The 26,129-nt window shown below is 36.7% G+C and overlaps 4 protein-coding genes across 6 annotated transcripts; 1 reads left to right on the top strand and 3 right to left on the bottom strand.

Moving 5' to 3' along the window:
- Positions 1-83: 83 nt before the first annotated feature.
- On the bottom strand, positions 84-4,855 carry LOC133877482 (transcription initiation factor TFIID subunit 15b). 3 transcript variants are annotated; one of them, XR_009901744.1, is made up of 8 exons: positions 4,423-4,855; positions 4,190-4,307; positions 3,293-3,995; positions 2,585-2,735; positions 2,430-2,505; positions 1,191-1,397; positions 1,015-1,069; positions 84-451 (listed from the first exon to the last, which is right to left on the bottom strand). XR_009901744.1 is itself a non-coding variant. In XM_062315800.1 (6 exons), the coding sequence occupies exons 1-6, from the start codon at positions 4,703-4,705 to the stop codon at positions 1,286-1,288; spliced, it is 1,443 nt and encodes a 480-aa protein (XP_062171784.1). In that variant the 5' UTR covers positions 4,706-4,855; the 3' UTR covers positions 994-1,285. The 3 variants fall into 3 exon arrangements, 1 of the variants encoding a protein (XP_062171784.1); XR_009901745.1 differs by having other exon boundaries at positions 1,033-1,069; XM_062315800.1 differs by lacking the exon at positions 84-451 and having other exon boundaries at positions 994-1,397.
- A 2,820-nt stretch (positions 4,856-7,675) lies between these two features.
- Positions 7,676-11,925, bottom strand: LOC133877491 (glucan endo-1,3-beta-glucosidase 9). The gene is made up of 2 exons (XM_062315811.1): positions 11,372-11,925; positions 7,676-9,227 (listed from the first exon to the last, which is right to left on the bottom strand). The coding sequence occupies exons 1-2, from the start codon at positions 11,734-11,736 to the stop codon at positions 8,117-8,119; spliced, it is 1,476 nt and encodes a 491-aa protein (XP_062171795.1). The 5' UTR covers positions 11,737-11,925; the 3' UTR covers positions 7,676-8,116.
- Positions 11,926-13,910: 1,985 nt separating this feature from the next.
- On the bottom strand, positions 13,911-16,798 carry LOC133877492 (small ribosomal subunit protein eS4z). Its single transcript, XM_062315812.1, has 5 exons — positions 16,662-16,798; positions 15,865-15,942; positions 15,581-15,761; positions 15,229-15,326; positions 13,911-14,523 (listed from the first exon to the last, which is right to left on the bottom strand). Exons 1-5 carry the CDS (start codon positions 16,662-16,664, stop codon positions 14,089-14,091), a joined length of 795 nt encoding a protein of 264 aa, XP_062171796.1. The 5' UTR covers positions 16,665-16,798; the 3' UTR covers positions 13,911-14,088.
- Positions 16,799-19,143: 2,345 nt separating this feature from the next.
- LOC133877025 (mitochondrial import inner membrane translocase subunit TIM22-4-like) lies at positions 19,144-24,763 on the top strand. The gene is made up of 4 exons (XM_062315256.1): positions 19,144-19,522; positions 19,906-20,096; positions 20,181-20,253; positions 24,433-24,763. The coding sequence occupies exons 1-4, from the start codon at positions 19,360-19,362 to the stop codon at positions 24,516-24,518; spliced, it is 513 nt and encodes a 170-aa protein (XP_062171240.1). The 5' UTR covers positions 19,144-19,359; the 3' UTR covers positions 24,519-24,763.
- The last annotated feature ends 1,366 nt before the right edge of the window (positions 24,764-26,129 follow it).

Raw genomic sequence — 26,129 nt, 5'->3', positions numbered from 1 at the left:
TGCAAATATTTTATGCCGAAGAAACAAACGGGACATAAACAAAACCTCATAACCAAAAGACTTATTCAGGAAAACTCCGAAAATAATTATTGAGCCAGCCCAATTCTAACTTATATTTACCCTTCAGATTTCATTTACTCATAACAGCAAGAGAAAGTACTGAAGAAAGATGGTTCATTACAAAGAAAAAATTGGAGGAAGAATCACTTTTTAAGTCTTGAGGTGGAACAACCATCACGAGGATAAAAGAGATTGATGACTATAGGATGATGCTTGTAAAGCCATTTCTTTAGGCTGCTTGTAAACGAGTTACTCTGTTAAGAGATGGTGCTATTGCCTTCGGCTACTTTCTCAGTTCAGCGGCGGCTCCAAAACCTTTGATTCTGAACGGTTTGAAATAAGGGGGCTCCACTGGATATTTTGGATTGAATAGTTGTAGACGAAAGCGAAACTGCACATTTTCCAAACGAAAGAAAAACTCCTCTTCTAAAAATCCAACATCGACTCTCAAGACAACATGCAAGGGCTCCAAATAGCCCCATCGAATACTAGCGTTTAATGCAATATAACTACTAGACGTTATAAATGGAAGAAATAAAATTATCTTCTTTTTGTTTTCCTTCTAATGAAGCAAATAATATTTATCCAAATGCAAGTTATCAATCTTCTTGTTCAACTTGCTCGGCAGGTCCAGGAATGTTTTACAAGGGGGGGCACAAATGAACCACAAAATGTGAGCCACATTCTCACCAAAAGTGCTGGGAAAGGGCGAGGGCAATTCAGTTTATCCAAGGAACGAATTAATATTCCAGTGCTCTCTTGCCAGAACATGTTATAGATAGAATATGCCCTATTTACCTAAGTCAAGACATGCATAAATGACATATTACATGCATTCCAATGCTTGTATCACTGTCACATTTAATGTGACTGATGCAAGCAAATCCACACTAAGATACTCGGTTCAAATTCCAAGCAAGGATTAAAGCACAATTTTGAAAAAGCGGCACTCACCTGAAAATATCAACCTACCTTAGCAGCAAGCAATTTGGAGATTATCCACTTGTCTCTAAAAAAAATTCACACAATTAAAATCAATCCCATGTCTAGAAATAAAAACCCCTCCAGTTAGCGGCGAATGAAAAGAAATGGAGAAAAGAGGTCATGCTCAGAGTAAGTGAACAACCTACCTCTTAGTCTCCAGTTCAAGTATCACGCGATGGGAACACAATAAAATCTCTCAGATCATAATTAGTTACATAAAATGCTTTATGCTGAGATTCCTTTAGTAAGGACGTGATCGATTTCCACCATGCTGATGTCTGTCAGGCCCAGACCCATCTCTATAATTATCCCTACGCCTGTCTCCGCCTCCATAGCCGCCTCTACCACCACCCCTATTGCACAAATGAAATGTCAATGATGATGCTCCAAAGATGCAGCAAACTTTGAATGCTAAATCAGTCAACCAAACTGAAAACTTGAAGCATGTTATTGAGGTTTCTACTTACAAGAGTAAATAAATATACAAGTCCAGAGATACAGGGAGCAAAACCCCGTTAAACGTATAAAGATATCCATAATGAACGAAAGAGAAAAATAAAAAAGCTCCTGGCCATCTAAAACACCAAAAGTTTTAGTTGAGTTTCTGCTACACTCAATAGATTTGGAGATCATTTTCCCATCTATTAGTATGTTTCTCAACCATCTTGAGTAACTACCTTAAAAAAGAAGAAAAAGAACCAAGTTAAAATAGCCAGAATGTAAAAAATCACTATATCATATCTTCTTGCCCTCAGTCTCATATTTCTTTACATATGTAAACATCACAACCCTTGAATGGTATTTGAGCTCAACTGTTGCATCACATGCATATATTTGAAAGTACATTCAAAAAGTTTCAGTCAGCAGGATCTCATTGCATCCTCAAATACAGCCATCAGCAAAATATTAAGAGCCCAATTATGTGAGAACGTGAATTCAACAAGAAATTCTATATAGTCTTACTTTTTACACTGACACACAACAAGTCCGTAAAACAAACAATAAGACCCTATTGCAATATATCTCCACAAGCACTTCACAAGAAAATGAAACTGCTAGAGCACCAAAAACTTCAGTAATCCAGGCCCAAGGAAAAGCACAGAAATAATAACGCAACCTCAGTAAAAAATGAGAATCATCAACAAACAATTAGACCCTATAACAGTTGGACCCAAGCACACCATCCACCAATGATCACAAAAAGAATCTGTAATTTGTTATGGGACTTACAAAAATGTGGAGCGTGCATTAAGAAAACTGAACTGCAGTTACAACACATTTCTCATGTAGCAAGTATATAACTGGTAAGGAACATGGATCTACATAATATACATCAGACCAACATTTGTAAGTAAAATAAAACGAGGACATCAGCAGGGAGATACCTGTTGTCAGGCGGAGCCTTTGGTGCAGACATTGCCGCCATTGCAACATTGATTTTATAACCCCTCATTTCATAATCTGCGAAGCAAGGTTCCTGGTAAGTACACTCTTAGAAAATGCTAATATCATGCTAAATCCAGTAAAGTTGTTTACTTACTGTTGAAAAAACCGCCAGCTGAATGTGCAGCAGACGGATCTTCAAAGGACAAAACTCCATCGCCTTTGTTGTTTCCCATCTCATCTGTATATAATTTTATATTCCATGGCCACTGATCCTTATATCCCCTCTTTTGCTTGATTCTTCCAACCTAATATCATTAGCATCCCAGTCAAACATTACCATCAAGAAGGAAAATGCCTAGATGCCAGATTTATCAAACATATCCACTGTCTTCTCTATCACAGTTAACATAGAGGACGGACAAGAAGAAATTCTTCCTCACCCATATACAACCAAGATGGTAATTGTTTTAAGTTAATTAGGTTCAACATAATTTTCTTCGAATCCTGCTACACTCATGTTGCATGGGGCGCTACCTAGTTCTATGGGGTTAGTTGGGTTTATCCTTCTTAGGGATGCCTCCCTAGGGCCATGGATAGAAGGTGGCCACCAGCCTCCCCCTTAGCATAAAGTATTATTTCCATTTTCTGCATCAAGCATATGGGCTAAAGTAGACAACGTGGTTTGAAAAATGATGTCAAATCATCCTCGAGAAATTAAACGTAAAACAACACCAGAAAGTAAATAAAAATGCTGCACGCATTTTCTACAAAGAGCACACAGATGCAAAACAATCCCCAACTTCAAAATTGGAAAGTAAATTCTTAAATTCAAGGAGTAGAAAAGAAAAGACCAGTATATTACTTGTCCAATGCCTCCAAAGAGTTCCCTTAGTTCTTCAGTTGTCACATCTGGTGGCAAATTTGATATGTAGATTCTAGAGTTGTCACAAGAATCATCACAATTCTCATCGCACTGCCTCACCTTAGCTGGGTCCTCAGCAGGAGCACCACCATATCCACCTCGACCACCAGCACCACGCCCACCATCATATCCACTGGCTGGGCCGCCCCGACCCCTTCCATCCCCAAAACCATCACCACCATAACTACCTGGAGGGGGGGCCCCATAAGATGGGGGATACGATGCAGGCCCTCCAGCAAAGTTTGTAGGTGGAGGAACTGCATCCAGTCCATAATTTGTGCTCTCACTATATGAGTTATGAGGCGGCGGATGGTTCCCACCAGCCCCTCCATAATAAGGTTGGGCTGCTGCTGGAGGAGCCTGACCATATCCACCTTCTTCTTTTCCATAAGAACCACCCCTATTGCCTCCCCCCCCTCTACCATCATTGCTACCAGCTCTACCGCCATTGTACTCACCACCCCTACCCCCTCCATAATTTCCACCTCGATTACCACCATATCCACCACCACTTCCGCCTCTATTATAACCACCACCACCACCACTGCCACCACGATCACCCGCACCAGCACCAGCACCCGCAGGTGACGGTGTACCACATTTGTTACATTCAACTCTTCTTGCAAAGTTCAAATTCCCGCAACTACATACAATTATATACCAGTTTCAATCACACAGCGAGTTTGAAAAAAATTAAAAATGGCAGAGGTTAAATTCAAGTGTTCAGAAAACCTTAAACCCCAAAATTGTAAAACTTAAAGCTACTAACAACTAAGGGCAAGAACAGTGAAAGAAATCGTAAATCAGAGAAATAAAATAAAAAATAAAAAAAGTCACCCTGGATTGGGGCAAAGCCAATCGCCGTCTCTGCCGCTCCCACCGCTCCCACCACGCCCACCTCCTCCTCGGCCACCGCCTCGGCCACCACGATCTCCTCCTAGGTATCCACCACCTCCTGCAAATAAGATCCAATCAATCAGATCATAAATAACTAAGCCAATTCTAACCCTAGGTCTAAATCAAAATCAATCAGAAACGGAACAAAGGCGAACAAGAAATGCACAAGGTACCTCTACCACCGTATCCTCCGCCTCCGCCTCCGCCTCCCCCGTATCCTCCACCTCCACCGCCTCGACCTCCTCCGCCGCCGCGACCGCCACGACCGCCATAGCCACCGTCACTATTGCCTCCTCCGTAGCCTCCACCAGAGCTTCCACTTCCTCCGTATCCACCTCCACCACCGTAACCTCCAGCACCGCCATAGCCACCTCCGTCGTACCCTCCGGCGCCGCCGCTAGCTCCGTAGTTTGGAGGGGCCGACTCGCCACCTTCTTGACCGTACATCCCAGACATGGTCTGAGGGTTAGTTCGGAGCTGCTTGCAAGAGATCTAGGGTTTGTCCGTGAGAGATAGTCGGTTTAGATGCAAACGCACGAGTGTGGCTTATATAGCGAGAAGAACGAAGATATCTCTGCTTCCGCTCTTTGTTTCTTTTTCGTTTTTCTTTTTCATTTCGGGGGTGATATTTTATCCTTTTTTTTTTTTTTTTTTTTTTGATAAGTGATGATATTTTATCCTGCCCGACCTAAGGCTATCTCCAGCAGTTAAAGTTAAAGTAGCTACTCAAAAACTACAAATATTTACTTTAGCTACTCCAACAGTTAAAAACACTCCAACAATACTCTTTATTCTACTCTTCATTTCATTAAAATATTGTTTTTTAATCATTTTCTTTTATTAAATGATAGAGAGGGAGAAGAAGAGAGAGAGAAAATATTAATAAAAAATTTATAAACAGGTGAACAGTGAATAGCCAGTGTTGGCTATTCACTATTCAATGTTGAAGATAAAAAGTTATAGTGGCTAATCTGTTGGAGGGGAAAAAATGTTCAAAATAGTCATATTTGACTATTTTGGTTAAAATAACTACTCTGTTGGAGATAGCCTAAAAAGCCTACAAAGTAAATACAATAAAGAAAGAAAGTGGCCTAAAAAAAAAAAAAAAAGTACAACAAAATTAGCTTTGTTTGTTTTCACTTTTCTCACTTTTATTTTCTATTTTTAAAATAAAAATATTACCAAATAACTTAGACACAAAACATTTAAAATTATTTTTTTTACATTTATGTCACATTAAAATACTTTTTAAGCAAAAAATAAAAACTATTTAAAAAGCATTAACAAATAGAGTCAATGATGTCCTTCACCTAAAAAAAAAAATAAAAAAAAATCCAATGATGTCCTTTTAAGGCACATAAGATATTTTTTGTTGATGTGAAAGCATTTTTCAGAAAAATAGTAGCATTTTTTTGTTGTATGTTTGCAACCTTAAATATGGTTAGAAAATAACATCTTTTGAAATTTAATATGTATGAAAAATTGTCAAATATTTCTTATATTTTCATATAATTTAAAGATCATCGAGGAAGAGAGAGACAAAAGAAGGACTACGAATGAAGAAATTGTGTGAAAATAGAAAGTATTTGAAGGTGGGATTGAGATCTATTACAATTTTATGCCCATATTGCTTGCAATTTGGACAGTTAATTATGATACAACCTTTTGAGGCTCACCTGCTTAGGCAAATATTCGAGCAGCTTGAGACATGTTCAGACAGATATGTATCATAAGAAATTCTCTCACAATTTCCTATATCGGGGTGTGTGGGAGAACATCGAAAAATAGGTTATGCAAATGAGAAGCGTAAACTATTTTACACCTTACGAACGTTATTTTCTTGATCAACTAAAAATATTTTTCTTAGGCATTTTTCATAAATAGATAAAAAAAGAAAAAATATATTTTTCATAAAATATTTTACGGTGAAGCAGAAAAAGCCTAAGTGATTAATAAAGTTTTCTTTTAAATTGAAATATGTTTTTAAAATATGTAATTTTATATATATTTTTAATAAGATTGACAGTGTATAAGATTTTTACGTTCAGTTTAAAATATTCATATAAAAATCTATGCGTCAATTTAATTGTCTGAATTGACAATTTAAAGAACAAAAAATAATGTTTGTAATGAGTCATCATGGCTATACGGAGTGCTGCAAAGTTCGGTGGAAACTGGAAATGCCCTCTCTGGTGATCAAAGAGTGGATGGTATAACTCGTGCTCCTTGTTGGATTACACAAGTCAGCACCTAATTTTTCAATACGAGCTGAATATTAGAAAATATTTTCAGTATTATTTTCACGAAATTCTACCAAACAACAAAGAAATTAATAAATCAATTAATTTCCTTATAAATTATGGAAATATTTTTAACCAAAAAAAAAAGTTTTAGGTTGAAACAAGCACAGCCATGTTTAATAGTAGTTTTTTTTTTCCTAAGCAAATACAAGGAAACAGGGAAAGGGGAGAATTACATCAAATTAAAAAAAAAAAAAAAAAAAAAAAAAAAAAAAAAAAAACACACACACACACACACACCCACACAAAATATGGGTGGGGCAGCCCAAAAAAGGCCCTAATACAATCATTATAGTGCTCAAAAACCCTAAAATCTATTGAGAACAAGCCAAATGATTGGCCAGGTCCGTTGGGTTCTTGGCTCAAAGGCCAAGAGAGGGGGCGCTTTAGATGGCGGTTTGAAGGGGCAGTCCAGAGGTGGATTTACTTGAAAACAACACTCATTACAGTAACAAGCAACCTTAAAAATTATAGTAGGAAGAAAAGTACTAGCGGTAGCTGAACCGAAACTGCCGAAGATGAGCACCATTTTAGCGTCCAATGAGGAAGGTACCCATCAAAATAGGCTCGATGAACACCACACTTGGATTTGCAGTTAGATATGGGGCTCTCTGTTGACAAAAAGAGGGTACCCATCTATGGAGATCGAGTGGAAAAGAAGAGGGGAAAGCCTAGGATCTGCCGCGCAAGCAAAAGCATAGCGGTGGTGCAATGGGTGCATCACATGCATGGGAAAGACGCGGTATATCTGACTTTCAAGTTGTAGACGAAAAAACAAAAAATGAAGAAAAGAAAGAAAGAGGGAGGATCTCACAAGAGGAAGAAGAGAGTGGGAAAGAAGAAGAGAGACGAGCTCTATGAAAAGTGTTTTGTTTAGTAGTAGTTTAGTAGAAATGAGATAGGCCCTTCGGCCCACAAAAACCAATGCCACTGAATTTTAAGCTTTTCCTTCTGATACGGCTTACAAGATGATCCAATAACAACGGATAACCTAAATTTAAAGTATGAAGGCAATAGGATCATAAAACCATCCAAAAAAGAAACATCAACAATAGAAAATTAATTTTACAATGATCAAACCACAATATATCAATAGCTTGTGAGGAATCATTGAGACAGCCAACAAAAACTTAGTCCTGTTTTATAAAATGGTCACCAAGACAGTGCCCAATACCAGAAAGGAATGTGGGACGCCATCTTCAACTACATCTGCAATGATCATATAAATGCCTTCAATACTGTGTTCTTAATCTACAAGTCATATCAGGGTTCCAATAGTTATGAAGAGCATGAATGTGCTTCAGTTTGAATGGCATAAAAAGGAGACATGTCTAGGGTCAATCATCAAAGACCATGATTCTAAATTCCAAGGAACAGCTATCTCATTCTAACTAGGAACAACCAGTCAATCACAAAAGTTTGAGATGAACAATCAGGAAACATGAATGGGCCTGAAGTCACTGAAGAAATCTTAGGAATAAACATAACCTTGTACAATGACAAGTAACCACAACATCATATCTGAGAAGATAAAGAGCGGCAAAAATTCCCCACAGATATCTATTGTCTACGTAAATCTGAGCAAAAATACTAATGTAGTTGTTAGCCAGGTTGTCAAGTGGAAAAAAAAGGACCCATCAAGTGAATTTGATTGCGAAGTGCGAAGTTCAACTGAAAATCTGCAATGATCAACCGATGGATCAACAGTAGTGATTAAACCCAGACTTCCAAAATCACAGCTGTCTGCCCTTTGATCATGCTGCTGATAGTAGCTATTAAACGCATATGATATATTCCCAGGCCAGCTAATATTAGAACAAGACCCACCGGGGGAGAGAGCTGTGCAATCAGCAACCGAACATGCCTCTAACGCACGTGCCGTTGCATTAGACAAGTCTTTATTATTGTTCACAACGCACCACTTGGACGGAAGATACTCCACATTTTGAGCATTCGCAAGGTTTTTTGACCCCAGGCCAAAATCAACTCGATACTTGGCTTGGCCATCAAAAGTAAAAATACCCCAATGTCTCTCAAAATTTCCGGTGGTTATGCTTCTTTGGTCCTCATCTAAAAGGCTAAATATGTATGCTTCAATTGGAGAATTCTGAGGTCTAAGTGGGGTACCTAATTTGCTATGAAGATGGTTCATGAGGCCTTTCATGAAGGTCTCTGCAATAGATGGGGTCGCATTGGTTGATCCATCCGTAGGCCAACCAATCTGTGCCACAACAATATCCATTTTGGGAAATCCAACTGTTGATAATGCATTAACTATGGTATCATAGCTTAAGTCAAAGCTATTTTTGTATGTTCTGTGGCTGTCATTATGAGGGTGTGCAGTTTCTTTGAAGAGAGTAAAGTCAAGGGAAATGTTCTTGTTTTGGTGGAGAGTTACAAATGGAGAGATGGTCACAAAGAATGGTGAGCTATGCTTGCTGAGAAATGTGAGGAGTTGGATCATGGTTTTGTTGAGGTCAGACCTGAAGTGTCCTTTTGAGGGCAGGCTGGATTCTGACTGAAAGGTATCGTAACTGCAAGGGACTACAACCTTCACCTTACTTTCCAAGTTTGCTCTGATCAAAGCTGCCTGGATGTTTGTGGCCGCTCCAATTACAAAGGGATGGAACTGCTCAACGTAACTTTGGAGAAATGGCTCATCTCCAACAGCAACATACCTGTAGATAATCTGGTTAGTAGTATTCATAGAATGAATCCACACCCCTAAGGATAAGCAAAATCAATTTAGCTTTTGATTAGCCTAACAAAGGAAATAATTGAAGCTACTGGGGTCATATAAGAGTCTCAAATTGGTCCCATTTAATTAGATTCTATACATAGGACCATTCAATTTCATAGGACAATCAAAAAGGACCTAAATAGTTTTTCCTTAACTTGCATTGCCGACTAAGCATGCAATACGCAGAGAGAGATGCATCTTTCTATCCCATCTTGAAGCTTGCTCCCCTAATAAACACCGACTCATTTAAATTTGTGTCTTGTCTGGAGCTGATACCATCCAGTCCTGTCCTAAGTTGTTTGCTATAAGCTCATTCTTATAACACATTTCTTGTCAAATAATTGTCCACCAAAATGATGGTGACAAAAAGATGCGCACAAATGCAAAATCATCATGGCATCTTAATTTCAACATGAATCACAACCAAATCAACATAAAACCCATTAACAAAAAGAGTGAGGTGGGGAAACTTGGGCAGCAGTTGTGAGTTGGTTTTCCAATGCAATCAATCTTAAAACTTCATTTTACAGAGGAAAGCTCGTGTCTTAAAAAGATGAGAGTTCCACTGGACCAAACTAACCTTGCAAAGGGCCAGAAAACCAAGAAGGGTGACATTGTTTAATCTACCACAACACCAAGCAAAAACTTTCATCACTTATTCGAAATGGCGCAGCTCCTGAAGTCAGAAACAGCTTTGTGCACCTAACATGCAAACATCGAAACCCGGTGTTTTCATGCTCCTAGCATGCAAAAGACAGAAACTGCTTTACTAAATACCCTCTGCCAATATAGCTGACCCTTACAAAGAACCATGACCCGTATATGGAGAGTATATTCTCTAACACTATCAACACATCCATTGTAAATCTAACTAGAAAAATTTCATACAACAGTGCCCAGCTATCTAAGCATCTTTTTTTCCATTTCAAATGCAGTATAATGAGGTCAAAGTACTAGGTGAATGCAACTTCGCATTAAAAAATTTTGAATTTCCTCTCCTCCTATTGTCCCTCATTCACTTGACAGAAGCCCTAGCACGTCCTCTGCTTCATTCTAAACAGATCAAAGCTGCAAGAAGGTAGATACTTTCGAATTCTGTATGTGTACATCACCCTTGAAAAAATTGACAGAATGTATCATACTTTCACAAAACAGGTTCACCTAAAGCAGTATCTGAACTAGAACTAGGAATGACAATTTGCGGGCAAGCAAAGATTTTCCAGTTGGGTTCCATACTTCTCAATTGCAAAATGTTGCAATCCATAGAGGTTGCTTGCAATGTTTAAAATATAACCAAAATTAACTACCAAATTAGGCTAACTCATAGACTACTTTGCATATTCAATGGCGTGATGAAAATTATAATTGCTAACCATTCGTTTATCAAAAGAAAAGTACCAAATTGGTAGCTTCAATTATTTGGTAATTTTCCTTTCTTATCAGGTGACATCATGACCGTGTATCTGCAATGACCTAGGGAAAAGCACTAACCACATTTGTGCTATCACCACAAAATGACTAATCAATTTGAAGCTTCCCTAAATTTATTTATAAACGCTAATTTCACCTAGTAAGTAAGCAATGTGAGACTTAACACTCATTACCATCTTTATAAACCACCAACTTTATGTGAGCTACTCCTCATTTTCCCAACATGAGACATAGGTGTTGTAGTATCACTCAAGCCATCGACTAGGGTAATGGCGTGACGAGGGATGCTTTAAGTTCATCAACCATTTCATCTGCAACAACTACGTCAATGTAAACCTTAACTTCCAGGGCCTCTTTTTAATCAATCAAGAGACAAAACCAATGGATCTATCCACATTTTCCACCCCAAATTGACTAACGCCTTTTTGTCCAAGAAACCAAGCAAACATGAACAGTGATAAATTAACTCAAAACATGACAAACCCAAGTCACCAAAAATGATGAACAATAGATACTAAAGTACAAAAGAAAACCCAGATATCCATGTTACATAACCGGAAAAAAAATCATGACCTGGAAATCTAACTTGGAAAATCTAATTAAACCCATTAAGAAAAGGCCAAAAAAAAAAAAAAAAATGCAGGAACATACTCAATTCGAACTCCACTGCCTCCATTGAAGAAGTAGCGGGTGACATTATCGTGTACCCAACTCTCCGCAGCCTTTTTGGACGAGTTCAAGCTTCTGAGCATGCTATTTGGAATGCCCACAATGACACCGATGTTGGACCCGGAGAGCGCTTGGAGAACAAGTGGGTCGGCATCAAAGAGCTTCACTTTGGTGATGTTGTTGGACTTCAAGAGCTCCACCACCTCGGGCGGTGGGAGAGGGTGCGAGGCCGCGGTGCCCCAGTTCACGCCTATGGCTCGGATCCTTGAGGCCAAGCCCAGGATGGCGAAGAAGAAGAAGAAGATGATTGGGCAAAGATTCGGAGGCATTTGGTGAGAGTTTGCCATGGACTGGTGGGAAGAGTGAGAGTGTCTTGACTCTTGGGGGTTTTGGTTTGAATAACCAAAAACAAGGACAGCAAAGCTGAGACGTTGGAAGTGCTGTTTTCTTGTTTTGTTTCAAACTTTTTGGAGCCTATCTGATTCAGAATATTTTGTCACGGGGAATGTCAGTCCCAAAATTGGGAAACGGATTGACCATCAACAATTCTTCCCTATTTTACGGTTTACATTTTATTTTGTTATATATATATATATATATATATGGTGTTATTTTATTTTAACAAATTTAAATTATATATATTAATGGTTGATGAGCATTATCACATCAGCCCAATAAAATGGAGCGTATAAGTAATGCTAATGACCATTTTTTATCCTTTCAAAGTTAATGTGACTTTTAAAATTCAGATTCAATAGTGATTCATCTTATGGTAATTTTAAAAGTTATATCAATTTTATAAGAATAAAAATAGAATAAAAAATAAAAAGTAGTGAGCAATTATTATTTTCATCCCCACCAAATACTAAAAAATGTCAAAATTATTTTTCAAAAACCATTTTTCGTGGAAAGAAACCGAGTATTAGCAAGTATTGTAAGCCGCTTGAGCTTCATGTCTCCTCCTTGCCTCTTGGACAGCTTATACCATTGTCTTTGGGAAGAGACACTTGCAAAATCATTGCAAACTGCATCTTGGATGTGAAAGTGTCAAAGCTAGAAAAGCTCCCTTTATGCTTCTCCCTCTTCTTCATAACTCCAACATTTCCCTTGTTCCTCCCACCAGTCACCATGACAACATTCCCAACATCAAACATAATGAAATTGATGATCTTGTTGGTCTCAAAGTCCAGCTAGAAGGTGTCATTGGCCTTTATAAGTGGGTCTTGGTATCATTGAAACCTGCATGCCACCACTCAATCGATATTACCAAACCTATAGTCTGGTAAATGAAGCATAGTAATAGAAACTAAGAGGCTCCCTAATTTCTTTTATAGAGATTTTCAGTAATTTTGTTGTTCGGATTGTTAAGAATTCGAAGAACAAATATGAGAAAGCTCTTATATGGCCTACCTGTCTAAAAAGGTCTCAAGCAACCTATCTATTTATTGGGGCAGCTAAATTTTATAAAATTCTTTAACATTTATTTTTTGTCCGAATTGCTGGTAATTTTGTTAAAAAGTTGTTGAAAACCCGAATCATAATTTCTTAGTTACAACATAACAACAATAAGACAGTTATCATTCCCAAATTATAGCAATTATAATTTATATCAAGCACTTCAAAGACAATCTTGCCTCAAGGATGATCTTTTTGTCCAAGGATTTTCATGTAACTCAATGGTGTTCAGCAATACTAACTGTGGTCTTACATTTGGACTTTTCTTCACAGAGGCATGTTGGATGATTTTCTTTTTCTTAAGTATCATAAATTCGCCCAAAACACAATCCATGAGAGCATCTATCGTATTTCCATGAATGGTGGTGGTCTGAATGAGGAAGTTCTGCATTTCAGCATATATCTCAAGCTCCCAAAGCTCTCACAACATTCAAACAAGGGTTCCAATTTAATTCATAGAATATATAGAACGTCATCAGAACTAAGCAAACTCTAATTCAATTTTTTTCAGACTGTTTCTTCCACTCTCCAATTAAGAGCACTAGCATCAATTTTCATAAATCTCATTCACTTCCCTAAAGGCCTAAATGTAGGGAAATAAAATTTATTTTTTGTTCCCTAAATTAAAAAGAGACATGAGAGCACTAAAATTTGTACTCTAAATCTAGAAAGCAAAAATAGTTCCTTTAATATTTTTTTTTTTTTAAAAAAAAACATTTTATCCTCTTTCTTTCTTTGATCATTTATTTAAAATAACATTTAAATAACTTTTTTCTTCTCTCTTTTTCCTTTCTTTTCCTAACATTTAATTTAAAAAATATTTAAATTGTATAAAACAAAATATTGTAGAGTGTATTTAAATAAAAAAAAAAAAAAAAGTAGTTTATTTCTTTAAATTGAATAAATGTTTAAAGAAATCTGCTAATGGTGCACTAACAAATAAAATGCCACGCAAATGTGCACAAGCAAAATTCTATATGAAGAGATCGATAACTACTGAAAATGCCAAAAAGCCTTTTGACAAAATCTGCTTTAGGGAAAATTTAAAATTCACATAAACAAAGAGTAAGCTCATCAAACAGGTCTGATATTCTTCATTCTAGAGAAAACAAAAAATTAAACAGTATTGCAACTCATTCAGCGTCCGAAACCCCCGGTACTACAAATTTAAACCAAAACATGAATCCTCAAATTGCAAAAAATACAATCTAGGTAATCTTCTAAAACCATAAACACAATACTGGTTAAGCAGCTATGACTGGTTGGCCTTGGTTCCTCTTCCTTGCCTCTTCAATGATGGTCAGCTTGATACCCTTGCCCTTGGGCAGAGAGACCCATGGCTTAGTACCCTTGCCAATGGTGTAAACATTTCCAAGACGGGTTGCAAACTCATGACCAGTGGCATCCTGAATGTGAACAGTCTCAAATGTTCCCTTATGCTTTTCCCTGTTCTTAATGACTCCAACACGACCTCTGTTTCTTCCACCAGTCACCATGACAACATTCCCAACATCAAACTTAATGAAATCAGTGATCTTGTTGGTCTCTAAGTCCAGCTTGATGGTGTCATGGGCCTTGATAAGTGGGTCTGGGTAGCGGATAGTTCGCCCGTCATGGGTGTTGAGATAGGGAATTCCCTTCTGCCCAAACTGCACAGACCGGACCTTGCAAAGCTTGAACTGCAAGAGAAATTAGAAGATAGGGTCATAAGTTAACTGTTTATCCGTAAGCAAGTCAAAAACTCGGCCCAAAAAAGTATCATTGAAACCCAAACGCTCCCACTCACTGGATATCACCAAACCGAAAGTCAAGTAAACACTTACAATACATAAACAAAAACTAAGGGCTCTCCATAACAAAAATAAGAGTTACCAATCCCAAATTATAGAATTATCAAGGATTTTAAACTCAAACCCCAAAGACAGTCTTGCAACAAGGATTATCTTTTCTCCAAGGATTTTCATGTATCAAAATTTCAATCCTATGTGGTTAAGCTATATTAACAGAGGTCTTACATATGGAATTTTCATCCCAAAGGCATTTTTGACTGATTTCTTTTTCATGTATTTATAAATTCACTCTGAACACATTTTTTTTCTACGTAATTTTTTGTCCCCAAGAGGGGAGGTGAAAGGGGATATTCAACCTAATGACTGTAGTCACCAGCCGATTGAGCTACCTCTTAGAGACCACTCTAAACGCATTTATATATGGTACCCTTTGCAGTCAAATCAATTTGTGCTAGTGAATATGTTGAACATCATGATTCTTGTAGTTGCAGATATGGCAACATTATATCAAGGAAGATAGAATGATAACCTACTCCCATTGAGAGAGAGAGAGAGAGAGAGAGAGAGAGTAATCAAGAAGTTTGGGCAACCAACCTTTGCCTCTTCATCCCTAATTGAGTGAAGACGGAAACGACCCTTGGTATCATAAAGGAGACGGAAGTTCTCATTTGTTTTTGGAATTGATACCACATCTGAAAATTTCAAAAAGATTAAGGTGAAAATTTTCAAAAAGTATCCAAAAAACAAGCATATTACAGAAATTAATTTTAAGCAGAAGAAACGACAAAATGACAATTTTTTTTTATACAAGTAAATATCAACATGATTATTGTAGCTACTATAAAACCTCAACACCTCACTACCTCCATTGGGTAAAACTTTGCATTGTGATGTTGCTATTAATAATGCAACCAACTTGTAGCAAATTAGTCAGAAGTGTACATACCCATGAAGCCTGAAGGGTAGGTCTTGTCAGTCCTAACCTTCCCATCAACCAAAACATGTCGCTGCATCAGAATGGCAATGACCTCACGGTATGTGAGGGCATACTTCAACCTGTTCCGCAAAATAAGGATCAATGGCAAGCACTCCCTGGATTTGTGGGGGCCAGATGATGGCTTAGGAGCCTGCACAGAGAATTAGAAAACATCATACACACTGGGAGGACGACCAAAAACAAAGGAAACAAAGTTGAAAATATCTAAAGATTATGCAGAACATTTCACTCACAAATGCACCCCCAAGTTTGTCAAGCATCCAATGTTTAGGAGCATTGAGCCTCTTCAGATGTTTCTTCAAACCCCTAGCCTGTAATGTAACATAGTAAACCAAAACTCAGAACCAAAAGAATCCAAAATAAAGGTTAAAAAACGCATCATAGTATACTTACAAAACTACAATTTACAAGCAAAACTTCAACTAGAAAAATCAAAAGCAATACACCATACATAATCAAAACCATTTTTGTTATTTTTTTTCTTTTCATAAGTACAATCAAAACCATTTTCTCTACCCATAACCTTGTACGGTTTCCTGAATAATACAATTTACAAATACAAAGACAATTTGAGTTGGACTAATATCAAGCATCCCCCAAAAAACAAGAAAACCATCCCCAGAACAATGACTGTTTGTTACTTCTAGATCTGAATGAACCAAAGCGTAAAAATGCCAACCTGACCAATAAATCAGTAGGAGATTAATTAAATAAATAAATAAATAAAAACCTTTATGAACAACAATCTATTCAATTTCTTTCAAAAGAAGTACCATGAAACAGTATTAGAACCAAAATGGAATCCAAAACCCACATATTGTGGAATTTTTAGGCGAAACAGCCAGCAGCAGACAAATCCAGAACTTGTAATCCAACAATAACATCATGAAAAACCACAAAAGCTCAAATAGATCATCGTACAGATATCATGAAAGAAAATTTTGTTTCACATGTAAAAGTATATTCAACAAGTAGATCCAAATATTCTAATTCATGTGAGGATTATGGAGAACATAGCGAGAAGACGAACCATCTTGGAGTCGTCGGATCGTAGATCTCTGGGACGACGGCGGAGATGGTCCTCACTCGGCTAAACTGCCAAAAACAATAGCTAGGGCAACCATAAACCCTAGAGAGCAATATATATATATACATATACGTGCTCAAACCTGGTGCAGCGGTGCTTATTCTAAATGAGCGATAATTACAGAAGTGCCGTTATGAGCCTTCCTACGGCGTCGTTTAGGGTGTTACAAATTCCCATGCATTTCTAGTGGAAAATGTTTATTTGGCGACCTTTTAAGTAGTAGAGGCGATCCATGCCGTCCCAATAACTTCTGTGGGAAATAGTTTTCATGATGGAATTTTTCTTTTTTCTAAAGGACAAATGTATAAATTTCTTCTGCATTGAATTTGATGAATTTTTTTTAATTTAATCTATAAAATTATCATGTGTTCTTTGAATATGTAAGAAGCATATACTCTTTTAAATATTTATATTAAAAAGCATATGCGCCATTGTCTATTACACTTTGGATTTTTTTTTAACAACGATCGAAACAACTTTCAATAAGATGAACGTATAGTATGTAGCATTACTCATTAAAAAATCATGTGATTCTCACATACTAAGGGGCACATGACAATTTTATACACTAGCTTAGAGATAAATTCTTCAACCCATTTTAGAGAAAAACTCTATATATAAATTGGATTTGAGGTCCCTCTAACTTGGCCTATAATAACTATCATGTGTCATTTTGCATATGATAAACACATACATTTTAAATAGTATGTGTGAAAGTTGAGGAGTATAGCCAAACCCACATTCTGCCCATTTAGAAGTGGCTGAAACTACCCCACCTCCCATGGGTCGGTCGATGATATAAAAAAAAAAATTCCCAATATTTTCTCAATCCTTATAAAAGATTATTGTCTAGTAACAAAAGTAACCAAAGGTTACAAAGTATGGTGGTAGATGGATTATGATTCCTTATGATACCTTAGATTGATATTGTGGAGCCTATAAGAGTATTTACATTGGATCATTTGAAATTTTCTTCAAATTTTGAAGAACAACTCTATTTTTAATATTTTGAAAAAACATTTTATTACCTTAAAACTTTTAGAATAAGTGGTGATTTACTATAGTATCATAACAGAGTTATTGAGTTCAAATCCTGACTATACAGTTGTTATGATGCACAACAATGAATAATATAAAATTGAAAAGAGATAGAGCAAGGAAAAATTAAGACACAGATCTACGTGGTTCGGCAATGTACTTACGTTCACAGGAGTGTGGTTATTTTAATAATGATTTAGGGTTATAATATAACATATTTATAACAAAACCTTACTGTATGAATAGGTATGAAAAACCCGAAAATACCTTATAATTGACCATTATACTGGTACTCTTGTATTACTCTCTATGCCCACTAAAATATGAATCACTTGTTCTAACTACAGTTTACCCTTATTCGTTATTTTGGAGAATAACTCATTTTATTATTATTTAATTATTATGTTATTATTTTTTCTTTTAAGCTCAAAGAAAAAATAATTAATAAAGGTAGAAATAGAATTTTGACAGATAAATTAATAAAATAAGAGATAAAAGACATACAAATCATTATAGCGTTTTCTTTAATGTAAAGGATGAGTAAAAAATCAGACGTATGGTGATGTTAAGTTGTGGTTCTTCATAATCTAAAGAAAAAAGATTGTTTTAAGGATCGGATGTGGTTGCCCTAATTTATTTATTTATTTTTTTATTAGTTTGAAGAAAAAAACATGTTTAAAGAATCGGATTTGAATGCTTTTGTATTTTAGCCTTTTGTTTGGGGGTGACAACCAGTGATGGTGGAGTTGTTTGGGGGTGATGTCTATTAGTATGGAAATGACATCAAAAAAATGGAGGTGTCCCTTCACCCCAAAACAATTTTGCGGGCCAGGGTGATTCCTCATCCCAAGGTAGTTGATGGGATAGTTGCCAGCCCCAAAATAAATTTTGGGATGGTTAGTTACCTATAATGTTATATGCATTGTTACAAGATGAACATGCTCTCATATCATTTAAAATTTTAAATGATACGGCATAATATATATTATTAAATATAACAAAATAAATTATTAACAATAAAACAAATATTATATATCATATTTTTATCTAAACAATACTGATACCGTTCGATAAACAATTGGACTCTCCTCCCCTTTTATAAGTTTTTTTTTTTTTTTTTCACAATAATTTTGTTGGTACTATAAAAAAAAATTCACTGTTTCATAAAAAAAAAAATTAAAAACTCATTTTTACTTGAAATCACTCCAATCACATTTGATTACTATTAAAAAATAAAAAATAAAAAACCCACCACAAAAATATTTACCAAACCGAGCCATAATCCCGACCAACACTTGCGACAAGCCGTCACTTGACTATCGATTCCGCAGCATCTAGCAACACCGCACGCGCATAATTCTTGCATCCCAAGATTCCAAAAGGACCAAAACCACGTTAGGCTTCTATAACTAGGTATTTACCTCGACTCAATGAGCTTCATAAAGAGCTTCAAAGACCACTTCTGTACTTCACTGGCGGCGAGGCCACAAAGCCTCCGTGACTCATCATCTTCACCACCGCTGACCGCTCCTCGCGCGCGCACACAAACACACAAGCATTTTTACTGTTATGCCAGTTTCCGCTTCTGATTCGAGCTACGTCCATGGCTTCTGATACGGGAAATGAATCTACAAACGGTTCCTCGAGCCCAAAAGAAGCAGAGAGGCCTCCAATTGAGCCCATAAGATTGCCCACGGTCGAGGAAATACGCGGCCAAGATATTTGGAACAATTGCGCTATGCGCAGTGTCGTCAGCGGAGTCATGGGTAAGAACAAACCACCCTTCAGTCGTTTGTTTTTTTTCCCCTCACGTTTCTTTTCCAATTTTCATTTTTAATCTGTTTGGTTGCTGAGAAAATGCGGGAAAAGCCCCCCATTTTTTGTTAATTCGGTTGGTTTATGTTGTTTTGATAAGTAATTCGGTTGGTTTATGTTTTTATGGTATTTTGGGATGGGGAAGTTTTCCCTTTACCCACATTTGTTTCTGCAACCAAACCAATAGATATTATGAATTTTGTTGATAAGCTAGTTTTATATTTGCGTTGTATCTTAAGATCTTAAGATACTTTTTCATTGTCTATGAAGCAATCAGACGGGTCTTCCTCTATTTGATAATTTGTTTTCTATTGTGTTGTGGAAATGTTTCTAGGAGGTGGCCTTGGGCTGTTCATGGGTTTGTTTCTAGGGGCATTGGACAACCCTTTGATGCAAGAGGAAATGACTGGTAAGCAGCAGTTCATTTATCAAGCAAAGCAGATGGGGCGGAGGAGCTGGAGTTCCTGCAAAGCATTTGCAGTCATGGGCTTGGTTTTTTCAGCAGCTGAATGTGTTGTTGAGAAGGTATTGTTGCAAATCTAAATATAAAAAGATATGATCGGTTTAATGTCTTTGAATGAAAAATGGTTCTTGATTATTGGTTTTCAGGCACGGGCAAAACATGATATGACAAATACAGTTGTCGCTGGGTGTGTAACTGGAGGTGCAATATCAGCAAAAGGTAACCCCTTTCTCCATCACCTGAGCATTCTTTCCATGTTCGAGTGCATAACAACTGGTGACTTGCACTTAGAGAAGAGTATATTGCAGATATCACCTTCGAGTCCTATACTTGGGTTGAAGTTATTAAAGTCAAAGGCCTTTTGTGTTTCAGATTACCACCATATCATTTTATTTGCTTCATAGCTTCAACTTTAAGTTTATAGCATATGTGGATTGAATTACAATGGTCATGGATTCAGCTGGTTATATGATTTTTGCATTTCTCAAGATAGACAAGGAGTCATTCAATATGCAGGATTTCTGTTGGATCAAATCTTTTGCTTTGACGGAAGCTTGTTGAGTGGCTTAAGCAAAATAGTGGTGGGTTGCTCTATGATAGGAGTCCTCCTCCAATCCTAGTACTTGGATTAGTTCAAGCTGATCTCCATCTCATTAGTGATGAGATATTATCTTTATCTTTCTAGTTAGTTTATCTTAAGAGTTGTTAAGTTAATAGAAGGGTTATTGCTTATGTTTATCGTAATTATTTATCAATAGTAGTCATGTTTATCGGTCGATGGGTTGTTCATGCTCAGAAGGAGTGTTCTTCTATTTATAGAGTCAAGAGGTTATGATGTCGAATAAGAAAGGATTTAATCAAACACTTTGTGTTTACGGTGATTCCTACCTTAAGTGAAACATTTATCTGTCATAATTCTCTTTTCCATCTCTATATTTCATCCACCATACGTAAATCCTATCAATTGGTACCAGAGCCATTGCAACCACCACCATTGAAAAATTCCATTATCAGTAAACCAGATTTGCCGCCATGGCTACAGACGAAGAGCGGATGCAAAAATTGGAAGCAGATATGCAAGAGCTTAAGGACAGTGTCCAAAAGCTCGTGACATCCCAACAACAGCTCGTCACATCCATGCAAGACCACGACACCTCCATCAAAGGGGCTGGAACCGTTCTGTGCACGAGTTTATGGAGACTTCTTAAAAAATCAATGGCGAAACTTCAAACCCAACCGCAAACCTGCACTACAGCCTACCACCGAAACCAAGGATCGAGGCTCTTTCTATTGTCACAACCATTATCGTGACAATTGGGAGGAGCAACCCAATTTCCATTGGCCAATGAAAATGGTTTTTCCTTGTTTCTCTGGCGATGAAACCATTGAGTGGCTGGATTGGGTTGTGCAATTTTTTGCTTACCAACAAATGGTAGTGGATACAGAAGGTGTATCAGACGGATGGCCAAACTGTGACCCAGGACACAAACCAGTACACACAACACCCAGTCCACCCACTAGCACCAAAATCAATAGCAAAACCCCCCACAGAACCACCGTTGGCCAAATCTGCACAAATCCGGCCGCTCCACCGGAGAGCACTACCATGTGTGGAATTCCGCCATCGAAGGCCGCCTCCCAAACCTCTAGAGCAGCCCCCTTTGCCATTGAGATTCATGGTACCGTCCTTCTCAGAATGTGTTCTTGAAGAAGTCTATAGAAGAAAAGCAAAGTTGCAAAATTATTGGGTTCGACCTTGAGGACAAGTGTCGTGTCAAGGGGGCGGAATTGATAGGAGTTCTCCTCCAATCCTAGTACTTGGATTAGTTCAAGCTGATCTCCATCTCATTAGTGATGAAATATAATCTTTCTCTTTCCAGTTGGTTTATCTTATTATCTTTATCTTTCCAGCTGGTTTATCTTAAGAGTTGTTAAGTTAGTAGGAGTGTTATTGCCTACGTTTATCGTAGTTATTTATCAGTAGTAATGTTTATTGGTTGATGGGTTGTTCATGCCCAGTTGGAGTGTTCTTCTATGTATAGAGTCAAGAGGTTATGATGTCGAATAAGAAAATATTTAATCAAACGCCTTGTGTTTACGGTGATTCCCTACCTTAAGTGGAACATTTATTTATCATAATTCCCTTTTTCATCTCTATATTTCATTCCCCATACGTAGATCCTATCACTCTAATTAGCATTTTGCTGACCCATCTGGTGGAAAGACTAAACTTAGCTGCCAATTTTGATGTCAATGACCTTTAGTCCAGGGTCTTGGCTGGGCCCATAAGGAGTCTTATTAGAGCATGGACATTAGGATCCTGGCACTTGTGACTCTCATGCCAATGGTGTCTTTATCATCCAACCTAAGTCATTATCTAGATAATCTTGGTGGCTGCTATATCTGGGTACCATTATTTTTGTATGAAAACAATGAGCTTGTTTGGCAAGTTTGGCAAATGGTTGTAATTGTGGAATATTTGTTTGAATAGTAGTAAAAAGTGATTGATGTGATATAAAGTATAAAAAAGTTTGGAATTATTTTATAGAAATGAAAAAGTGAGTGTGTTTGGTAAGTGATTGTGAATTGGAATATTTATTTGAATAGTAGTAAGAAATGATTGATGTGATATAAAATTTGAGAATGTTGTATAGGAAAGTAAAAAAGTTTTGTTTTGTAGTGGATTTTTTTGGTTGAATAATAATAAAAAATTATTGATGTGATGTAAAAAGTGTAAAAAAGTAAGAATGTTTTTGATTTGATATTTTTGGGAGAAGTAAAATGAAAATGAAAATTATTTGGATGAATTACCAAACAGGTTCGTTGTTTTGTAATGGATTTTTTTTATTTGGATAATAATAAAAAATTATTGATGTGATATAAAAAGTGAAAAAAAGAGAGAATGTTTTTTATTTGACTTTTTTGGGAGAAGTGAAAAAAATAGAGGGGAAGTGAGAATTGTTTGCCAAACAACCTCAATGTGTTCTGTAAGGTTATCTGATGTATTGTTAAATAGTTTATTTCAAGGAAACTAGTCTATTTGAACACAAGCGTGGGAAGCTTTGCGTTGAATATAAGACATATTTTGATTAGTTGTTCAATTGCAAAGCAGATGAGATTTTGATCTGCCCTCTTTTTGAGGTTTATTGAGTGGTCCAAACTCAGAAGTAGGAGTTTGAAAGGCTGGTGGATAAATATTTTAGTTTGTCCAAGAGAAAGTTCTGGAAGGTGACTCCTCTTTGCTTATGTTCAGTATAATTAGGAAGATTCTAGGCTTTTAGAGAGGTGGGCTACTATTAGGAGATGACTAACTCAAACAGAATCTATTGATAAAAGATACTCATGATTTCTAGATGAGTTTGGAGGAATCAACTTTTTTTTTTTTTTTTTAAAAAAAAGAGAGCACAAAATGGCATTAGAATAGAGCTTTCTGGAACTGTTTTGGAAAACAACTGATTGGGTGATGTATGTGTACAACAACAGAGGTGATTGTGCATGTGATGAATTTAATGACGAGGGTAGTAAATGTGATGAAATTGGACATAATGTGAAAAGAAAACTAATTGTAAATAGTTTTCCCCATTTTCTAGATAGTGATGGACTGAAAACTTATCTTTGTTTTGCCTGAGTTTCACAATCTTGCCTGAGTTGAGATATACAGATGTATGGGCTTATCAAAAAAAAGATATACAGCTTTAACTATAGTTTAGTAGCTTTGCAGATACGTTTACATGACATGCATGCCATAACATACTTTAACAAATACCTGGCCGGAGATGCCTACTTCTGGTCCCGATTGTGTAACCCTTCCTGAAACATTAGAGAACTGCTTAGTTTGGGCTTATCTTTTAAGTTTTCGCATCAAACTCTGGAAGCTACATGCTTGCCTTTGAATACATGAACGTTCTTATAAAAGCTGGAAATGGATTCATTTGGAACCAACAAATTCATTAATTAGTCACTGTTGGCTGACCTTATGCGGCTTATGTCTCCTTTTACTCATTTACAGTATTAGTCATCATAGGTAAATGCTTTTTTGGTTACTATTTCTGGAGACAAACGCATATGGAGTCCTTCATTCAGATTTGGATCCCTACAATCTCCTGCCCAAAGAGGAGGAGGGGGCAGGAAAAAATGTAAGAGGTTGTGAGAGGAGGGGGCCTTGCTTGGGCAGGAGGTCCCCCTTCTGACAGCCCCCTGCCCAATAACTGGGGGCAAGGGTAATAACAGGGATCTCTCGAAGGAGCGGGTTTCTTGAGGTTGGATTCTTCAGTAGATCCTCTATCATGCCTATATGCAATGCACTTTAGCAGTTCTTTTACTATATATTCTTTCTGGTTCTGCCTTTTACTTCCCATGTAATATCTTACCCATCTTCTTCCGTTGTGTGGTTCTTAGGTGGTCCAAAAGCAGCGTGTGCTGGTTGTGCTGGTTTTGCAGCATTTTCAGTCGTGATAGAGAAGTTTCTGGATAGACATAATTGATTTAGTGTGCTGTGCCTGCTCCAATTTTGCAAGCATTAGTTACTAAGAGAAGAGATAGCTCCTTCACAATTTCCCGATATCTTATTTTGATCCTCATTTGATTAGAAATTGTCCCGTTGATGAGAGAAATGCTTTAGCAAAGATTCAATTTTTATGATTTTGTACTATTTCTGTGTTCGTTTCATGATAGTTACATTTGCGGATGTATTCTTCAGTCTGATGAAAGTTTAGTGAGTTTGCGGATGTATTCTTCAATCTCAGGACAGTTTAGGAGGCATGTTTGTTAGTGGGTTTTTTTTTTAGAGTTATTTGTTAATGTATTTGTCTTGAGAATACAAAACAAAAACACAAATAAACATAGCCGAGTTCTTGATTTACTTATTCGTTGTACTTATGCCCATGTTAAAAAATCGTTGTAGTTCTTTAAAATTGGGGTTATTCACACAGTACAATTTTCCTCTCAATTAATAGGTGATTTGGACAAGGAGGTACATTAGTAATAATATCAGTGTCATCGACAGAGAAAGGGTAAAGTGCAGCAATAAACGGAAGACCAAGAATAACTTTATCACACATATTTTTAACAAGCAAAGAAATGAATGGGAAACAGACTTCATCTTGGCAAACATGAATATTGTTTTAACTCATAATTAATATGCAAACGATTACCGGCCACTAGCAAAAGTAAAATTCAACTTCGCATCCAAATTTGATATGGTTATTAATCGATTAAATCTAATAACTGCAAAAAACTAACCATCTGAACTTCTTAAAACAAGAAGTTTAATACAAAAAGATTGCAAATCAACTTTGTGATAAATTGTTGCAATAAAAAATTGATGCTTTCAATACCCTGCTTATTGATACTATCTGTTATGACCTTCCAACTGCCTTTTAGCATAGGAAAAAACATATTGTTTTTCTGCCTTACATTAAAGATTTATCTGAAAACAAAATTCCTACTAAGGTTAGACCTATCCAAATGAATGCTGAAACTTTAAAAATCTGGCAAAAAGAAATTGTTGATTTACTTGCTAAAAATGTTATTTGCAAAAGTAAGTCTCCACGATTTTGTGCTGCTTTCTATGTTATGAAAAATGCTGAACTTGAAATAGGGACCCCTAGGCTAGTTATTAATTACAAACCCCTTAATGATGTGTTAGAATGTATTAGGTATCTTATCCCTAATAGGAAAGATTTGGTTAGTCGTCTTAGTGAGGCTCTAGTTTTTTCTAAGTTTGATATGAAGTTTGAGTTTTGGAAAATCTAGATTATTGAGAAATATAGATACAAAACAGCATTTACCACTCATTTTGGTCATTATGAGTAGAATGTTATGCCTTTTGGTTTCAAAAATGCTCATAGTGAATTCTAAAATATTATGAATGATATTTTAAATCCCTTCAGCCATTTCACTATTGTCTACATTGATGATGTTCTAATCTATTCCAAATCCATTGATGAACATTGGAAACATTTGAATACGTTTTTAGATATTATCAAACACAATGGTCTTCTTGTTTCTGCTACAAATATTTGACTTTTTCAAATCAAGATTAGATTCCTTAGTTTTGACTTTTCTGAATGACAAGTTCATCCAATTGATAGAGC

Source organism: Alnus glutinosa, chromosome 9, assembly GCF_958979055.1.
Source record: "Alnus glutinosa chromosome 9, dhAlnGlut1.1, whole genome shotgun sequence".
Taxonomy (NCBI): domain Eukaryota; kingdom Viridiplantae; phylum Streptophyta; class Magnoliopsida; order Fagales; family Betulaceae; genus Alnus; species Alnus glutinosa.
Note: the sequence above shows the minus strand (reverse complement) of the source record. Positions and strands in the feature narration are given on the sequence as shown.